The sequence below is a fragment of the Dipodomys spectabilis genome, unplaced genomic scaffold (assembly GCF_019054845.1).
Source record: "Dipodomys spectabilis isolate Male_0828 unplaced genomic scaffold, ASM1905484v1 ptg000331l, whole genome shotgun sequence".
Taxonomy (NCBI): Eukaryota; Metazoa; Chordata; class Mammalia; order Rodentia; family Heteromyidae; genus Dipodomys; species Dipodomys spectabilis.
The window spans coordinates 177,930-196,020 of NW_024871008.1; the positions used below are offsets into that span (position 1 = coordinate 177,930).

Below are 18,091 nucleotides of genomic sequence, written 5' to 3' on the forward strand. Positions count from 1 at the left end.
AAGAAGCTTAGGAACAGTGCCCAGACCCTGAGTTCAAGCCCAGGACTAGCCAAAAAAAAAAAAGGTAAACATGCTGATATTAAGTAAAAATCCAAGCTAGTTTTATTCTCAGAATCTCTAACACCTCCTCCAGACGGCCACATGTCTTGTTAACTGAGAAGCAAGGTCCCAGAACCACCTTCCATGGAGTCTTAACTTCCCATCACCCACCCTCCCCCTCAGGTGCAGCTTGGACAGGAAATGGTCTGCATGCACCAGGAAGGAGGGCATACATATGGGTGGCAGATAAGGAGGTCAGCTATTAGAGTTGTGTCTGGGCCATGTAGGAAACAGTACCTCTACACAATAGGAGATCCAGTACCCATCCGTACAAGCTGGGGCTAACAGCGGAGCCAGTAACATTTCCTAATACATGGTACCTGTGTATTGTGTTTGAAGTTTTCAGTACCCTAACTAGACACCCAGGTGTAGGGGTGGGGGACAAGAGGAAGGTTAGGAACTGCTGGGCAGACTGCTCTGAAAGGCCTGGACCATTTTCACAATCCAAGGACAGACAAGTTCAGTCCCTCCTATCCCAAGAGGGGGGGGGACACCATGTCACAAAGTTAGCTTTCCACTCTGATATCAATACTTGCTGTCCTGAGAAGACAAAAAGGATGATTGGTTTTGTATTTATTTCGTGTGAGAAATTTGCTGATTAACTACTGCAGAGGTTGGCACACTAGACAACCCTAGTCCATTGCTAGGGTACCAAAGGCTATGTGGCCCAGACCTGTGTCTTGTGACAGACATGCTGAACTGCCCTCAACAGCCTGGTATAATAAAGTAAGCCCAGTCCGGGATCCAGTGAGTCGGGTCAAGAGAGCCACTGCCAGCAGAAAGTGTATTACAAGCTTCAGCAGAGTGAAGAACGAGACGAAGAAGACAGGCAAGTAAGCGACTCTTTGCCATCCATGTGTGTGATGTGAAACACGCCCATCCACGAAGAAGTTCCAGTGCAGCCTCAGATGTCTACTCTGGCTCAGGCTGTATCCTGCTTTGTCCAAGATTTGTGAACCTGGCCACGCTGTCTTCAAGCACGTTGTCTCTCTAGAAATGGGATGTGAATCTGCTGTATGATGGTTTCTCCTGTGGGCTAACTGCCCTCCTACCTGTCCCATCCATTCAGCTGGCACAAAGGTGAGAGAGTAGTCTATATCTTTCTAGTTTCCCGCTGAACGAGGTCCTTTAGTTCTTCTGTCCAGCCAAGAAGGTCCACCAGCTTTTCCACGCTGTGAACCACATCCCCTAGCTGGGCAACGTCCCGGCTTCGAGGACACCAAGCAAAGGGCCCCACCAGTTCTCGGTTGATGAGCAGTCGGGGCACTGAGCTCCGTACAGCCTCAGACAAACTGGCAAAAGGTTCCACCTGAAAAATGGTCAAGTGTGAGGAGCAGCATCAGCACCTGCCTCACACCATCAGAATCTCACCTCATCAGCTCAGGACTACTCCACACCACTCCCACAGAAGCCTTGAGGACCCAAGACCAGACACACAGCCCTACCATGCATCACCTCCTACCACCTGACTGGATGATCTTATCCGCTTCACGTTCCCAGTCTCTATCCATCTTGCCAATCTGCAAGATCTGCCACGAGCGTCTTCTATTCAGCTGCCCACTGTAGCACAGCCTGGGCTCAGCCCCTTCCACACCTATCTTAGCTGATGGAGAGGCCCAGAGCCCCTGCCCGTGGCTGAGTGAGTGTTCCAAAGAGGCCTATGTTACCAGCATTGGCTCTCAAGCAACATCCTCTTTCAAGATAACACTGTAAGAAATAGGATGATGCTTTCAAGATGGGCTTGATTCTGAAGAGTAAATGCCCAATCCTGCCTTTCCTTAAAAATTTCTGGCCAGATATGGTGGCACACCTAGCCCTGGAAACCCAGCCCTCTAGAGATAGAATGGGGGGTTCATGGCCAGCCTGAAATAGAGGAATAGTCTGTTTCAAGTACACTGAAAATGAAAACCCACAGTTTATGCATAGGGGCAGGGAAGGACCTTTCTTAGGTGTGGTAACTGAAGTTAGACAAAGGCAGGAGACAGATTTGACTACTGTTCATTAGTACCCACATAAACTATGCAATTTAAGAACATTTAAACTTCCCATCGCCACAGACATATGTGATGGTTAGTATTTCTGACTGATAAACTAAAAATGTAATTTGTGAACAAATTTACGTGGGTGTGTGTGTGTACATGTGTGTGTGCATATGCACAGGTACTGGGGTTTGAACTGAGGGCTTCAAGCTTTTGCTTAGCTTTTTCACTCAAGACATATTCTACCACTTAATGTCTCTGTCTGTCATCTGTCTGTCTGTCTGTCTCTCTTATGCCAGTCCTGGGGCTTGAACTAAGGGCCTGGGCACTGTCCCTGAGCTGCTTTTGCTCAAGGCTAGCACTCGACCACTTGAGCCACAGCGCCACTTCTGGCTTTTTCTGTGTATGTGGTGCTGAGGAACCAAACCCAGGCTTCATGCGTGCTAGGCAAGCACTCTACCACCAAGCCATATTCCCAGCCCCATATGGTACTTCTATAAGTAGAAGAAGTGGGGATGGGGTGGGGGGCTGTTTTCATTTTACTTCAGAAATAAAGATGGCTGCAGTCTAGCCTGGGCAATGGGGCTGGCTGAACCCACAACCTGACTATAGACCTCCAAGGCCTTGAGGAGTTTCCTCTGTCCCATACCTGTACCCCCAGCTCTGCTGAATTCCATGCGCCTTTCACTCCCAACAATGAGTACCTCAAATCCCAATGAAATACAGGCAATACTCTAGTGTTACAGGAGTTCATATCACCTCCAGGTTGGACATCCAGGCTCCCATGGGTGTTGATCCCTGCAGGTCTACCTGTACCTGCCAGCACCATCTGACCTCACCTGCAAGGGCACAGGACCGCAGAGCCCTCTCAACAGGAAGAGACCTGGCATAGCGTATCAGTCAACAGGAAGAGACCTGGCATAGCGCATCAGGGCCTCTTGGCCCTGCTCTCCATGCTGGCCAGCACGCCCCTCAGCTCCTTTGTCTCTCTTGAAGGCACACATATACCACCTGACAAGGTTGTGTCCAAATTCACTTTGCATCCACTCACCCACCCTGACCCACTGTGTTGCTTTTCCCATAGTACACCCTGCCCTCTAAAAACCCTGTAAGCTCATACCTTTGTCTTACTTTGTCCAGAACACCAGTGAGGCCTGGATTACTGGAACAGTAATAGTGCTGGGCCTGTCAGCAGGCTGGGCTTTCTGGCCTTTCTGTCTGCTGGTGGCTAGATCCAGTCAGGCTCAGCTCTTTTTCATGGTCTCACTGCTTACTCTAATTACACCTTTTAGAAATTTCCTGGTGATCAGAGCCAGATGCAAATCAACTTCCTGGACACATCTAGTGGGTGTCTTAGGCAACCGTGTGCAACTCAGTATCTCTCCGGATCACCCCTTACCGGCAAAGCCAGCCCTGCAAACTAAGCACTACACGCTCCCCTCCCCAGGCTACAGTCCACTCCTGCAGTAGCATCCAAGGTACAATTCCAGCCCTGGGTCAGCTGCTCAGGTTTGAGCCTGGTCCCATACAAGATGGGCTTCCTGACCTGGTCTGGGAGACCCACCACACTGCAGCACCTTCTCTTCCTCCCGTCCCATTCCCATTCACCTAACCTAACCCACTCCCCCAGGGCCACCAAACACGAAATGCTTTGGATCCACTCACCTGCAAAGACGGCATCTTCACCACTACTCTGTGGTGACCCCGCGGTACCCACTTCCACCCAGCACCCACCTCCACACTGACAAACCTCCAGGGAGGTACCAAGGATGAGCAGCAGATCTGCCATGGGGAAATCAGCCACGTGCAGCAAGAATCTCTGGGGCATCGGCTCCCCAAAGAACACGATGTCAGGCTTCACAACACCCGTGCAGACAGGGCAGCAGGGCACCCGGTCTGCCATCACTTCTGCCTGGGGAGACAGAGGGCAGCAGTAAGAAGATATCTTGTAAGAGGAAAAGAGGAAAAGGCAACAATGTTTCAAAAAATCTCAAATATGCACAAAAGATGAATTATGTAATGAACGGCCAGGCACACAGCTTTAGTAATTAATTACCAATAGTTTGACAAATGTTTCATATAAATGTCCTAAAGCATTTAAGAGAAAATCCTAGATATCACCTAGCTTCACCCACAAATCGTCCCTCAGGCTGCGTGTCTAACCCGGAACCGCATCTGTGGAGTCCCCGGCCCTCAAATGCTGTTCTGTGGCATCTGGCCTACAGTGAGACAGCAGACGTCTGTTCCTGGTTTAAGCTGAAGTGAGCAGGGCATTGCCTTTGTGTTGGCGTTGAGTCTTCTACAACTCTCTGGCATGGCCAGGGGCGACAACAGCTGCCAAAGGCCATTTCCTTGTAGGATAAGATGAAATAGATGGCGACTGTTAATACACCCTGGACCAGCGCACCAAGCGGAAAAAGGAAGCATGGAGGAAGGCATCCAAGCCTGGTGCTCCTGGCTCACGCCCGCAATACTAGCTACTTGAGACTGAGACCTGAGGGTCCTAGTTCAAAGACAGCCAATGAAGGAAATTCCACCATACTTATCTCCCATTAACCACCAAAAAGCCAAAAGTGGAGCTGTGGCTCAAGTGGTAGAGCACTAACCGCAAGCAAAACAGCTCAGGGATGGCACCCAGGCTATCCTGGGAGTTCAAGCCCCAGTACCATCACCAAAAAAAAAAGGGGGGGAGAGGAGAGGAAGACACTTGCATTATAAGACAAAGCTTTGTGACTAACATGACATGCATTAGTAGAGTGAATCCAGCAAAAACAATCAGAAACAAATGACAAAAGAAAGATCCAGCTTGGACTTCAGATATTGTCATCTACAGTTTTTTTTTTACTGTATCATGTTCAAATTAAAAGGGAAAGAAAAAAATAATAACAGCTAGGCATCAGTAGCTCATGCCTATAATCTCAGCTACTCAGGGGGCCGAGATCTGAGGATCTGCCAGCCTGGGCAAGAAAGCCTGTTAAGACTCTTTCTCCAATTAACCACCAAAAAGCCAGAAGTGTAGTTGTGGCTCAAGTGGCAGATCACTAGCCTTGAGCAAAAAAGCTCAGGGACAGGGCCTATGCCCTGAGTTCAAGCCTGAGGATTCACACCAAAAAAATAACCATTAAGAATTAAAAAAAAAAAAAAGGGGGGGGGGGCTGGGAAGGTGGCTCAGTGGTAGAGTGCTTGCCTTGCATGCGTGAGGCCCTGGGTTCGATTCCTCAGCACCACATAAGCAAAAAGAAAAAAGCTGGAAGTGGTGCTTTGGCTCAAGTGGTAGAGTGCAGCCTTGAACTGAAGAGCTGAGGGACAGAGCCCAGGCCCAGAGTTCAGGCCCCATGACCGGACCAAAAAATAAAAAAATAAAGAGATCCATGGCACAAAATAAGAGCCCAGACTGAGGCAAACAAAGGCAACTGATCTCTGATAAAGAAGCAGAGGCAATCCAATGGGGAAACGACACTCTGCAACAAAAGGTACTGGAATGCTTGGATGTTCACATGCAAAAAAAAGTCTGGACAGACTACATGCTTCACAAAAATTAACTAAAAATGGCCAGGCATCAGTAACTCACATCTGTAATCCTACTCAGGAGGCTGAGATCTGAGGACCATGGTAGAAAAGTCTATGAGACTCTTATTTCCAATTAATCAGCAAAAAGCTAGAAGTGAAGCTGTGGTTCAAGTGGCAGAGCACTAGCTGTAAGTTATAAAAAAGCTCAGGGACAGCGCTGAATTTAAGCCCCAGGATCAGCACAAAAGTAGAAACAAAAACAATCCCAAAGGCCATAGAAGAAGTAATTCATGTCATATATTAAAATTAAAAGCTCTTGTTATGTGAAGGATATTGTCAAGAGTATGAGAGAAAAAAATGCCACAGACTGGAAAAAGTTTCAAAAGACCTATCTGATAAAGAATATTAACTAAAATCTAAAGACGTCTTAAAACTCAACAATAAAAAATAAACAGATTAAAAAGAAACCTCCCCAAAGAAGATTCAAAGATAAAAAACCACATAAAATTATGTATAACATCACAGGTCCTCAAGTGACAAAAATTAAATAAATGAGACACTTCTACACGCCTGTGAGACATTTCTACATGCCTGTAAGTCACTTCTACACGCCTGTAAGACACTTCTATACGCCTGTGAGACACTTCTACATGCCTGTGGGACACTTCTACACGCCTGTAAGACACTTTTATACGCCTGTGAGACACTTCTACATGCCTGTGGGACACTTCTACACGCCTGTAAGACACTTCTATACGCCTGTGAGTCACTTCTACACGCCTGTGAGACACTTCTACACACCTGTGAACACTTCTACATGCCTGTGAGACACTTCTACATCCCTGTGAGACACGTCTACATGCCTGTGGATACTTCTACACACCTGTGAGTCACTTCTACACGCCTGTGGGCACTTCTACACACCTGTGAGTCACTTTTACACGCCTGTGGGCACTTCTACACGCCTGTGGACACTTCTACACGCCTATGGACACTTCTACACGCCTGTAGACACTTCTACACGCCTGTGAGTCACTTCTACACACCTGTGAACACTTCTACACGCCTGTGAGTCACTTCTACACACCTGTGAGTCACTTCTACATGCCCGTGGGACACTTCTTCTACACGCCTGTGGGACACTTCTACACGCCTGTGAGTTACTTCTACACGCCTGTGGGAGTGACCCACATCCAGAGCTAACAAGGAAGCATGCTGGGAAGGACATGAGGCAACAGAGCTCTCGGCGCTGTTGTCGCCCCGAATGTAAAACCACTTGGAAGACAGCTTGGTGATTTATGATCAAACTAAACATACCACTACTATATGACCTGCCTGCAGTTAAGCATGTGAGCACTTGAGCACCTGGCAGGGGTCAATGCAGTGTGCAGCTTTTATCAGTTAGCTCGCTGAAAGTTCCCTCACCTCAGGCTGAGTATTCGGTTCTGGGCCTGGCCAGCCATGCCTACTGTTGGCCCCCAAGAGACCACAGCCTGTTTTTGTATTTGCTTCCTCGTTAAGAGCCTGACCTCAACTCTACCTCCCTGTATAACTTTCATCCTGTGGGAAGGTTGCTACCCCTCACTGCTGTAATAAATAGTTGAGAACAAGTCGGGCCTGTTCTTTCTCCTCCGTTTTCGTAACATAGGGAGCCGAAACCCAGGAGAGGTTAGTATCCAGAGCTAATGGACCCCCCCCTTCCACCTCCTGGCCATGTCTCCCCAATCTTCAGTCTCCATCTCTCCTTGGGGTCTCTCTCCACTGGGAGGACAGAGCCCACCACGCTTACTATTTTAGGCTAAACAACCACCAGTCACCCTTGGAACTCCCTGAGTTATCAGCGTCAGCCCTGGCCCCTCCGAATCTCTCTTCCTCTCCTCCATCCCGTGACTCTTGATCTCCAGGCCAGGAGACCCTTCACTGTTTGGCAGGCTGCATCCCTGCACACAGCCTTCAGGACAAGGTATTCATCCAGATCCACGGCAGAGACACCCCAATGCGGCTCTGAGGACTCTGGGAATCTCCCACTTTCTCTTGGTCTGCGTGGTCTCCAGAGACTTTGGCAGTCTTTCACATTTGACTGACCCCAGATTCTCTTTAATTAGGACCTTGGGGATGCCCTTCTCCTAATTATTGGGTTTGTTCTCTGCCTTCCCTAAGCCTCAGAGATGCCCTTGGTGGCAGAACAGGTCATTTTGTAGTCCTTCCAAGTTTTCTGAAATGGGTTCTCAATTGCAGCCTCCTAGAATTAATTCACTTACGTACCCAGATCTGGCTGGCTTCAGTACAAACTCCAGCCCAACTTTGATACTTTAGATTTTGACATTCTGACTGACTTCCTCCAAAGAAACGGTCCAGGTCCCCTACAGCCAAGCCTCCAGATCCCCTCCCCTGCTCTCCTGTTCTGCTCACCAAATCCTTCTCGGCCATAAAACATTCTCAAAATCTAAATTGTCATCTAAAAAGTCCCAGCCATCTCCTCTAGAAAGGTAACTTACCTTGTCTTATGGCAGTTCAATCTGTCTCTTCCTGTACACACACCTTTTCTTTTCTCTCTCCCTCTGATGACCTCCGGACCAGAGACCCTTTACCACTGGACTGCCTCCATTCCAGCTGACAACCCTTCAGCTTGTGTATTGAGAGAGAGACGCAGGCTGGGTCCTAGGGACCCCCTCTAGGTTCCCTCTTGAAGGCTAGCTGTTGTAGACTTGCACTTTTGACCCCACAATACTGCAAGATATACGTTTCTCCAATGGAATGGCAAGTGGTCAGAGTTCCCTAAGCCCAAGCCTTTTTCTGTATTTGCTCTTGTAACTGCATTCTTCCGCTCTGCCGTCAGTCCTCTATAAGCAAACTCCCTCTGTGCCTTCCAGACCAGTTCTTGGCATCCCCAGGTGGGCCACCTGTGCCAGATCACTGCCAAAATGGCGCCTCTGCTCTGGCTCCTTCACCAGTCTATCGCTGACCAACATACGGGGGCCAGTTTCTTTCTCTGACTTGAATAATCTGGCCCTTTTTCCCACCCAAAAATCCCATAATGGGAACAGTAAGACAGTATGCCCAAAACAAACCAGATCTTTTTGTTTTGGGGACTCAGACACTAATCCATTCCATTTCTCTTTCCTGAGTCTACTCACTTCAGAATCTGGTTCTCAGAACTCCTATAGAAGGCTGCAAAAGGCACCCTGAGAAGCCCTTCTTCTCCCTCTTCCCTCTCTGGTAGCACTGTCCAATCACTCCTTCACTCTTTAAGCCTCTCTTTCTGTACCTACATTTTGTTGCCTCCTCCCCTTAAAAATGTCTACAGGAATTTAGGTGATGCACCACTTCCTCCCCTGGAAAACCTGGTTTGGGAACCTTCCCCAACTCTCAAGCCCTGGAGACTGAAGAGACAAAGGCCAGGTGGTGTGTTTCCATGTGACCCCTCACTCTTCCACCAAACTTTACCAAAATAATTTTAAAGTTTTCCCATTCTCACTAACCAATGTTTGTTTACATGTGGAAATTCTGTTAAGTTTTGTTTGTTGTTGGCACAAGTTTTGCGTCTTGAGTTTGTCTTGTATTTTGTTTGGTGTTGCCACTGGCCATGTGGTTCTATCATACAACAGACAAAAATATCCTTTGCTGCTGAATTCCAGAAAACTTATAGCTGATTTTCTTTCTTTCCTTTTCTTTTTTTTTTTTTTTTTTTGGTCGTTCATGGGCCTGAGCTTTGGGCCTGGGCGCTGTCCCTCAGCTCTTCAGCTCAAGGCTAGCGCTCTACCACTTGAGTCACAGCACCACTTCTGGCTTTTTCTGTGTATGTGGTGCTGAAGAATCGAATCCAGGGCCTCATGCATGCCAGGCAAGCACTCTACCACTGAGCCACCTTCCCAGCTCCATGATTTTCATTTTTTTTTAACCTAAATGCACCTTAAAACTTTTGTGCACAAGTGTGTGTGTAAACATGTTCAAAATAAGCTCATTTTCATACATAAAAACTGTCACCATGGTGTGAGGAAAGTAGTCCTTCCTATCAAACTAAAGTGCTTCTATCTTAAATATTGATTTTTTGGTGCTGATATTTCCTGAAATTGCTTTTTAACTTCAACTGTAACTATTATCTGTGCTGCCAGAGACCAACAGCCATGTGAGAAATGCAAATCCTGTGCCAAGGAAGTTAACAAGTATCCTGAGGTTAGAAGGAAAATCTTTATCAATGCAAGTAGTAAAATACTTAGGTACTTAGAAAGTAGGCCTAATTCCTTAACTAGGAGAAAGGACAGTTTGGATTGAGATAAAAATCTAGCAAACTGGCTCTGCCCAGGCAGCCTGACTGTGGGTGGAAAAACAGTAAATTGCCTTGAGGAAAGTTATTGTGCAGTTCTGAGATAACCAAGACTTAGCTGGATCCCAGACCAAAGGAAAAAAGTGGGTAATTTTAAACCTAAGCCTCAAAAAAGTTCATCAGATTTGTGTGTGAACACATGTGTCTAATGTGTTTCCCAAGTATGTATGTTTTAGATACAGAGCTGCATCTTAATTATATCTGAAAGTGCTATTTTCAGTTAAAAAGTAACTAGATTGTTTAATCAGTTGCTGTTTCAAAACTCTCACATCTATTGTTGAGTTTTGTGATTATGGATTTTGTGCTCTGCAGCATTTAGTCAGACCCATTGGGGGGAGAGGGAATAAATAACTCTTCCAAGTACTTTTTGGTCAGACTTAACTTTTATTCTTGGTAAGTTTTAGGTAAGCCCTGTGTCAAAACTATTTCTATTGATCTCCTTGTTACTTCAGTTGGGAGTAAGGGGCTATTACAAAGACTCATTAGATTTGAGGATCGTGCTTCAAAGCCAGCCATGGCAGAAAAGTCCCTGTGAGACTCTTACGACTAATTAATCAGCAGAATGCTGGAAGTGGTACTGTGGCTCAAAATGGTAGAGCACTAGCCTTGAACAAAAGAGCTCTGGGACAGTGCCCAGGCCCTGAGTTCAAGCCCCAGAACTGATAAAAGAGGCCAAGTGGGACATTAGCCCAGCAAGAAGCAGACACCCACATGACAAAGCTTGTCCTGGGGATGAGAGTCTATCCAGAGGCAGTTGGAAAAACTTCAGATAAGAGAGAATGATGTCATACCCTAAATGGAGTTCACTTTGCATGCCCTTTCAAAATTAACCAGAGCCAGGAGACCATAGAAAATAGTTGGTAAGCATGCCTATCTATGTTCATACCTGTCTTTTTTCTAACTGGGCAGGAACTTACATCTATTACCTGCTATTTCTATTTATAGTGGATCTCCCAACCATACTCTATAATATTAAGGTCACCCACCAGTCCTTTAACCACTCCAATCCAGCCTCAGCTTCTGTCCACTATGCCCTCCTCTACCCAGTCACTGATGTTAATTAGTCAGGAGTAGTAAGGGACATGATCCACTAACTCCAGGACCGCCTAGAACATAGGAGACAGGGGCTAGCCAAGTCACCCAATTTTTTTCTTTTCCATCCTTCTGCAGTCTGTAGGCCCAATTATCATGATCATACTGGCAATATATATAGGCTCCTGCCTTGTCAAATGTCTGATTTCAGGAACATGTGCGAACATTCACATCCCAATGGGTGACCAACTCCTTCATGTCCACGGGATACCAGCCACTCGACAAAGAGGAGCCCTAGCCAACACAAGACCTCACTGAAACCAACATCTAAACATTGCCTCTCATCAGCAGGAAGTAGCTAAAGAAGGACAACCATTGACCTTTTTTCCAGCCTCCCCTTTTTAGTCTTAGTCCAATTTTTCTATCTATCCAGAGACTGAATATGAAGAATTGACCCCCCCAGGTCAAGCAAAACCCCAGGAGCACACTCATGTGCTAACTGCAGGCAGGTCATTCTGACCTGTGCCTGTCTGAAAGTCCACTCACCCTGGCCAAGGGTGCTTGCCCTTTGCCCCCAAGAGACCACAGCCTGTTATTTTATTTCTGTTTCCTTGTTAAGACCAATAGAAACCTGACCCCAACTCCACCTCCTCACACAACCTTCATCAGAGGAAAGGTTGCTTAACTCTCACTGCTGTAATAAACAATCCTCACCTGCTGAGAGCAACTCTGGCCTATTTTTTGATCCTCCACTATCGTAACACATACTACATACAATTCCAACTCTGTAACATTCTGGAAAAGTTAAAACTTAGAGTCAGTAAAAACAAACAAAAAAACAAAACCAGGCTGACAGAATGGTGAAGGGCAGGAGGCTTAAACAAGTACAGCACAGAAGAATTTTAGGACAATGAAACTACTCTGTATGCTACTATAATGGTGGACTTGAATCATCATACATTTGTCCAAACCCACAGAATACACACCAAGAGTGAGCCCTAATGTAGTTTTATATTCTGGGTGATACTGACATGTCCATGGGGGTTCGCAGCACACCCCACTCTATTGGAGAATTTGAGAGAGGGGAGGCTGTGCATTTATGGGGCAGGGAGTATATGGGAATTGTCTATAATTTCTACTCAATTTTGAACCTAAAACTCCAAAAAATAAAACCCACTTGAAGAAAAATATACTTTATCCATTCCTATGGTTTGAGGTTAGCCCAGGCAAAACTGGTGAAATCCTGTTTCTATTTGTCCCCCTTATCTTTGGTGCTCAGGGCCTTATGCATGCCTGGGAAAAATAAGCTAGGTGAGGTGGTACAGGCCTGAAATCCCAGGCCTGAGTAGCAGAGGCAGGAGAATTTAGCCTGAGGTCACCCTGAGGAAAAACGCAAGACCTTAGTTGAAAAGCAAACTAAAAGCAAAGAGGACAGAGTTGGACTCAAGTGGGAGAGCATCTGGCTAACCAGTGCAAGACCTTGAGTTCAACCCTCAATACTGTCAAGAAAAAGAAAATTACAAATATCAAAAGTAAACATGGGTGCAATGGTTCAAGCTACTTGGAAGAAGATCAGGAATTGTAGTTCAAAGCCAGCCTGGTCATAAAATTTATGAAACTCGAATTTACTCAACTGCCTGACACATCCCAGCAATAGGAAAAAGTAGGAAGATTGAAGGACAGACATAAAAACAAAGAGGCTACCTCAAAAATAACCAATACAAAAAGGAGCTGGAGGTATGGCTCAAGTGATCATTCAGCTGCCTTGCAATAGCAAGGCCTTGAGTTCAAACCCCAGTACTACTCAAACAAAGTGTTCCACAATAGGTGAGAGGCTAAATGTAATACTCCATAGCTAATAAAAAGAAGGAGCAGGACTTTAGGTGTCAACACTAAATAACTAAAATTCTGCAAAGAAAGTGAGTGCAGAAGATTAAGCTTAAATAAGACTCCATCACTGAAAAACCTTAATGTCCATGTGCAGACACTTCTCTTTTTCTTTAAAGGCCCTGAACATCATATACCAAATTGTTAAAGGCAAGGCAGGAGGGATTGGTTAAAGGGAAATTCAATTTCCTTGCATATTTCTGTACTTAGTTTTAGTTTCCAATTTTGGTCTTCCCATCATGCAACTTGGTGCTGGAAATCACACCCAGTGACTTATGCACACCTAGAAAGTGCTCTACCATTGACTCATAGCCTCAGCCCTGCCTTAGTTTTTTATAAGCACATGGTACTTTTCCAAATCCAAAATAAAGCCAGGTGCCAGGGGCTCAAGCCTATAATCCTAGCTACCCAGGAGGCTGAGCTCTGTGGATCATGGTTAGAAGCCAGCCCAGACAGGAAAGTCCGTGAGACTTTAATCTCATATTAACCACCCAAAAGCTGGAAGTGGAGGTAGCTCAAATGGTGAAGTGCCTACCTTTCATGAAAAAGGTAAGCGAACAGCGCCCAGGCCCTGAGTTCAAGTCTCAGTAGCAGAACAAAAAAGTCCTGAGGTTTGAATTCAGGGCCTGGCCACTGTGCAGGAGCCTTTTTACTCAAGGCTAGCATTCTACCACTTGAAACACACCTCCACTTCTAGCTTTTTGGTGGTTAATTGGAGGTAACAGTCTCGTGGACTTTCCTGCCTGGGCTGGCTTTAAATCACAATCTTCAGATCTCGGCCTCCTGAGTTGCTAGGATTACAGCAATGAATCACTGGTACGTAGTCACCACATTTTTATTTTTATTTATTTTTTTTTGTCGGTCATGGGCCTTGAACTCAGGGCCTGAACGCTGTCCCTCAGCTCTTCAGCTCAAGGCTAGTGCTCTACCACTTGAGCTACAGCGCCACTTCTGGTTTTCTGGTGGTTTATTGGAGATAGGAGTTTCACGAACTTTCCTGCGCTGGCTGGCTTTGAACCGAGATCTTCAGATCTCAGCCTCCTGAGTAGATAGGATGATAGGCATGAGCCACCGGCTCCCGGTTCACACACATTTTTAGAATAGCACTTACCACTTTTACACCACCCTCAAGAACTGAAGAAAGGAGACTCATCAGTAGAAAACTCACCCAGCAGTGGTCCCCTGGGAAGGACCTTCGACAGACTATGCAGGTAGCTGAGGCAAAAGTCCCATGAGCTTCCACCAGCTTTCCAGCTGGGATGCCAGACACTGAAATTGAAACCAAAGTTCAATGTTAACAGCCTGAGATAGCTGAAGTCTGGGGCTTGGCAAGCCTAAACTTTAAACAAACTGGAATGGCTAATAAACAGACTAAAATGTAACTTCTCAGCCGGGCATGGTGATCAGCACACCTCTAATACCAGCACTCAAGAGACTAAGGCAAGAGAATTATGAGTTCCAGACCAGCCTGGGCTACAAAGCAAGACTGTCTCTAAACAAAAACAGAAGGTGAAGAGCTGGAGACTTCTCAAAAAGTGTGCTATTGCTGTTCAGTTCTGAAAGGCTTGGGGCAGAAACCTCCAGGCAGCTTCCCACCAGTGTCCCAACTACCGTGCTGGAGCGATGGCCCGGCAACTCCACCCTCCTCCAAGGCCTGCCCAGCTGCTCCTTGTGAGAAGAGAGGGCCTCGGGCCTTTTTGCTCCTGGAGCAAAGCAGGTCTTTTCAGATGACAGTACTTCTGCAGACTGGCGGGGCGGCTGCTGCTCGCCAATGCACCAGTACTGCACCTTGGGCAAGGCCCTGACAGCGCTTCCCTCACACAAATAGCCTGGCAAGCACAGCCTGCACAACGCTACTGCAACCACAGCAATTTCACCAATAAATATCACAGGCTGACCTGGACAGCACTGAATATTTGGTGATTCTTCTGTGTGATAACAGTTGTCTTAAATAACTGTGGTGATCTATGTTCTAAAGTAATCTCCCAAAGATACCCACTGGTTTACAGATTGTTTCTAAATTAAATTGGGGCAGGAGTGTGAAGGAAATGCAGGAAGAGCACAGACCAACAAGGACTGACATGTCAGTAATGAAGAGTTTTGGAGAAGACATAAGAGCTCCTTGCAACCTTCTCTTTATGTACTTGACATATTTCTTTTCTTTCTTTTTCTGTGCCAGTTCTGGGGTTTGAGCTCAGGGCTTGGGCACTTTTTTGCTCGTTAGTGCTCTACCACTTGAGCCACAGCTCTACTTCTGGCTTTTTGATGGCTAAATGGAGTTAAGAGTCTCACAGACTTTCCTGCCTAGGCTGGCTTCAAACTTAATCCTCAGAGCTCAGCTTTCTGAGTAGCCAGGATTATAGGCATGAGCCAAGTGGATCCACATATTTATTAAAGGACAAAAAGGAGATCATCACACTAGATTCATAAACCAATGTGAATTTTAGTTCTTCCTCAAACTCACAACCCAGTAACTTTGTAGGAATAGGGAGGCTCCCAACAATTGTCTGGAACACTTGGAGAGTGCAAAGGCATATCCAGTTGGCTTGAAACAGCCCCAGGGATGCCCAGCCCTACCTGAAAACAAGCATAGAATGTTCGAGGGGGATAGAGGGCTCACCTCTCTCAAGCCCGTCGATGTTTTGTGTATAGAGCCGCAGAAGCAGACCCTTGTCATGGAGCAGTCGGAGGAAGTAGTGAGTGACATTGGGCCTATAGTTCCCAGGGTACAGCTCCTTGGCCAAAGTAAAAAAGGGCTTGGGGTTGTGAAAGAAAAATTCAAGTTCAAAAATGGCCTCAGGGTATGGGATGTTGTACTGCTGGAGGTTGCTGTAAAGGCCGCTCCCGGGAGATCTGTGGGATAAAAGGAAGAAGTCTAACCCTTCAGAAGAGTGGAGACATAGCATCAATGCCACTGGGGGTTGAAGTGTACCTGAAATCTGGAATGCCACTAGGTGTGCTAATGCCAGCCCCAACCATGGCCACAACTCTCTGGCAGGCTCTGGCACGAATCAGCTCAGCAATATCCTGAAGGGAAAGCTTCTCCTTCTCATGATTGCCTCCATTTCCAAAGAGGCCTGAAGCACCCACAGAAAGAGATATGAATCTTCTTCCACCTGTAGCACTGACAGCAAGAGCAGAGCAGAAAGGCAGCAGACAACAATCAGTCTCAAACTAGCAAGAATGTGTATGATTCAACCCTTCCACCATTTAAAACCGGCACTTCTCCCAGGCTCCCTAAAATAACTACTTTTCTCACCACAGATAACTACTAGCAGAGTAGTCCTGAATTAGAAATCAAGATTTACTTGGGGGCAAAAAGACTGGTTTAATGGGGATTATATAAATTAGAATAGCATACCGAAGTTCAAGCTAGGCAAAAACCATTCCTTTATGGGGGTGGGAGAATGTTCTCATCAAAGCTCTACACCTTAATGTGGCAGGTATACAGTGTGACATTTGAAGAGTATATGGTATACAGTGACATATGACAAATATACAATGACATTCGAAGAAAATTAAAACTTTCATGCTTATGTATTATTGGGAAGAAAGCTAGGCTCTAGTGAATATTCCATAAAGAAACATCCACACCTGACAGCTCAAGTCCAGACTGTCACAACTCAGCAGCCAAGCTGCCAAGGTTAGACAGCAGGCAAGGCAGTGTGTACACTACAGGTCAAGGATCTCCCAGGGAGGCTCTGGGATTCTTGGGTCACCTTCAGAAACCAGGAACTAACAACATTAGGAGTTTGAAGTTTATCTTTCAGAGGAAAAAAAAAACACATAGCAGGGCCTTGGGATCTGTAAACTATTCAACATCTGGGAGAGTGACAGAAGAAAACCAAAAAGGTAAGTAATACAGGATCTATGGCAACTCTACTGAGGTCTGCACAGAGAAGCTCAGGCACTACTGTTTCAGGTGGCTCTCTGGAAGACCTCCTGGGTCTACTCTAGAGCTTGACTCTTGGGCCCTCCTAACATCTAATCAAGTGCAGCTCCTCCCCTTACTCTGGCAACCTTCTGTGAGGTGGGCCAAGGGCGTATTTCTTATAACCTGAGAGCTGTGCAGCCACTGGTCCATTCTTTTATCAGATGTCCTTGATGACTTTCTTTGGCAGTGTCTCTGTCTACATTATGGAGAAGTGAAAAGTTTATGACACCCTCTTCAAATAAATGAAGTGAAAGCCAAGTAGACACAGTAACAGGCGACTAAGAGTATTTCCTTTGTTTGCCATGCATGCCAGAAGATGCTAAAGGCACATCTTTAGAGGTGAGGACAATTCAGAGCCTATATTCCAGGAGGAGGATCCTAATAGTGCTTTCTTTTGCCTTTAGTGTGGGAGTGGCACACACCCATCTCCTTTACTCCGCCTACCCCGGCCCTGGCCCAAGGTCTCGGTACTACTGGCACCTGAGGACTCCCTACAGTGCAGCGCTAAGCTTTCCACTTGCTCCTCGAGCCCCGGCTTCAGCCCGCCCCTCCGAGAGCCTCTGTCCACCGAGAAGGCCCACAGGCCAGGTCAAGGCCCAGCCCGCACCCCAGGGGCCCCTCTGAGGGCGGCTCCCGGCTCCGGGCCGCGGCCGCGCAGGTCGCGGGGTTCAGCGCCGAGCAGGACGGGGTGCGGCTCGGCGGCCGTCCGCTGCACGACCTTCCCGGAGGGGGCCTCCCGGCGCCGCGGGCCCGGCCGGGCGCCCGCTCACCGCGGAGCCGCCGGGCCGGGCCGCGCGGAGCTCCCGCCGCCCGCCCGGCCCGCTCACCTCCCAGGCCGCACAGCCTGAGCGCGGCCAGCGCCCGCTGACCCCGCAGCGCCATGGTGCTCCCGGGCGCGTCCCTGCCGCTCGGTCACGTGCCTCCAGGCCACGGCCCCGCCCCGGGCCGTCACGTGAGGACCCGCGCTCGGCCCCGCCCCTTAGTGTCACGTGCAGACCCGAGCTCAGCCCCGCCCCTTGGTGTCACGTGCAGACCCGAGCTCAGCCCGCCCCTTGGTGTCACGTGCAGACCCGAGCCAGGCCCCGCCCCTTGGTGTCACGTGCAGACCCGAGCCCGGCCCCGCCCCTTGGTGTTACGTGCAGACCCGAGCTCGGCCCGCCCCTTGGTGTCAGGACCCGAGCTCGGCCCCGCCCCTTGGTGTCACGCGTGGGTCTGAGCTCGGCCCGCCCCTTGGTGTCAGGACCCGAGCTCGGCCCCGCCCCTTGGTGTCACGCGTGGGTCTGAGCTCGGCCCGCCCCTTGGTATCAGGACCCGAGCTCGGCC

The 18,091-nt window shown here is 47.7% G+C and overlaps 1 protein-coding gene across 4 annotated transcripts; it reads right to left on the reverse strand.

Annotated features, from left to right (window-relative positions):
• Positions 1-79: 79 nt before the first annotated feature.
• On the reverse strand, positions 80-17,694 carry Sirt3 (sirtuin 3). 4 transcript variants are annotated; one of them, XM_042665546.1, is made up of 7 exons: positions 17,596-17,694; positions 15,767-15,950; positions 15,455-15,687; positions 14,003-14,103; positions 3,829-3,990; positions 1,199-1,408; positions 80-1,089 (listed from the first exon to the last, which is right to left on the reverse strand). In XM_042665546.1, the coding sequence occupies exons 1-7, from the start codon at positions 17,648-17,650 to the stop codon at positions 1,012-1,014; spliced, it is 1,023 nt and encodes a 340-aa protein (XP_042521480.1). In that variant the 5' UTR covers positions 17,651-17,694; the 3' UTR covers positions 80-1,011. The 4 variants fall into 4 exon arrangements, with proteins under 4 accessions (XP_042521480.1, XP_042521482.1, XP_042521483.1 ...); XM_042665548.1 differs by having other exon boundaries at positions 15,767-15,958; XM_042665549.1 differs by lacking the exon at positions 15,767-15,950.
• Between the last annotated feature and the right edge of the window lie 397 nt (positions 17,695-18,091).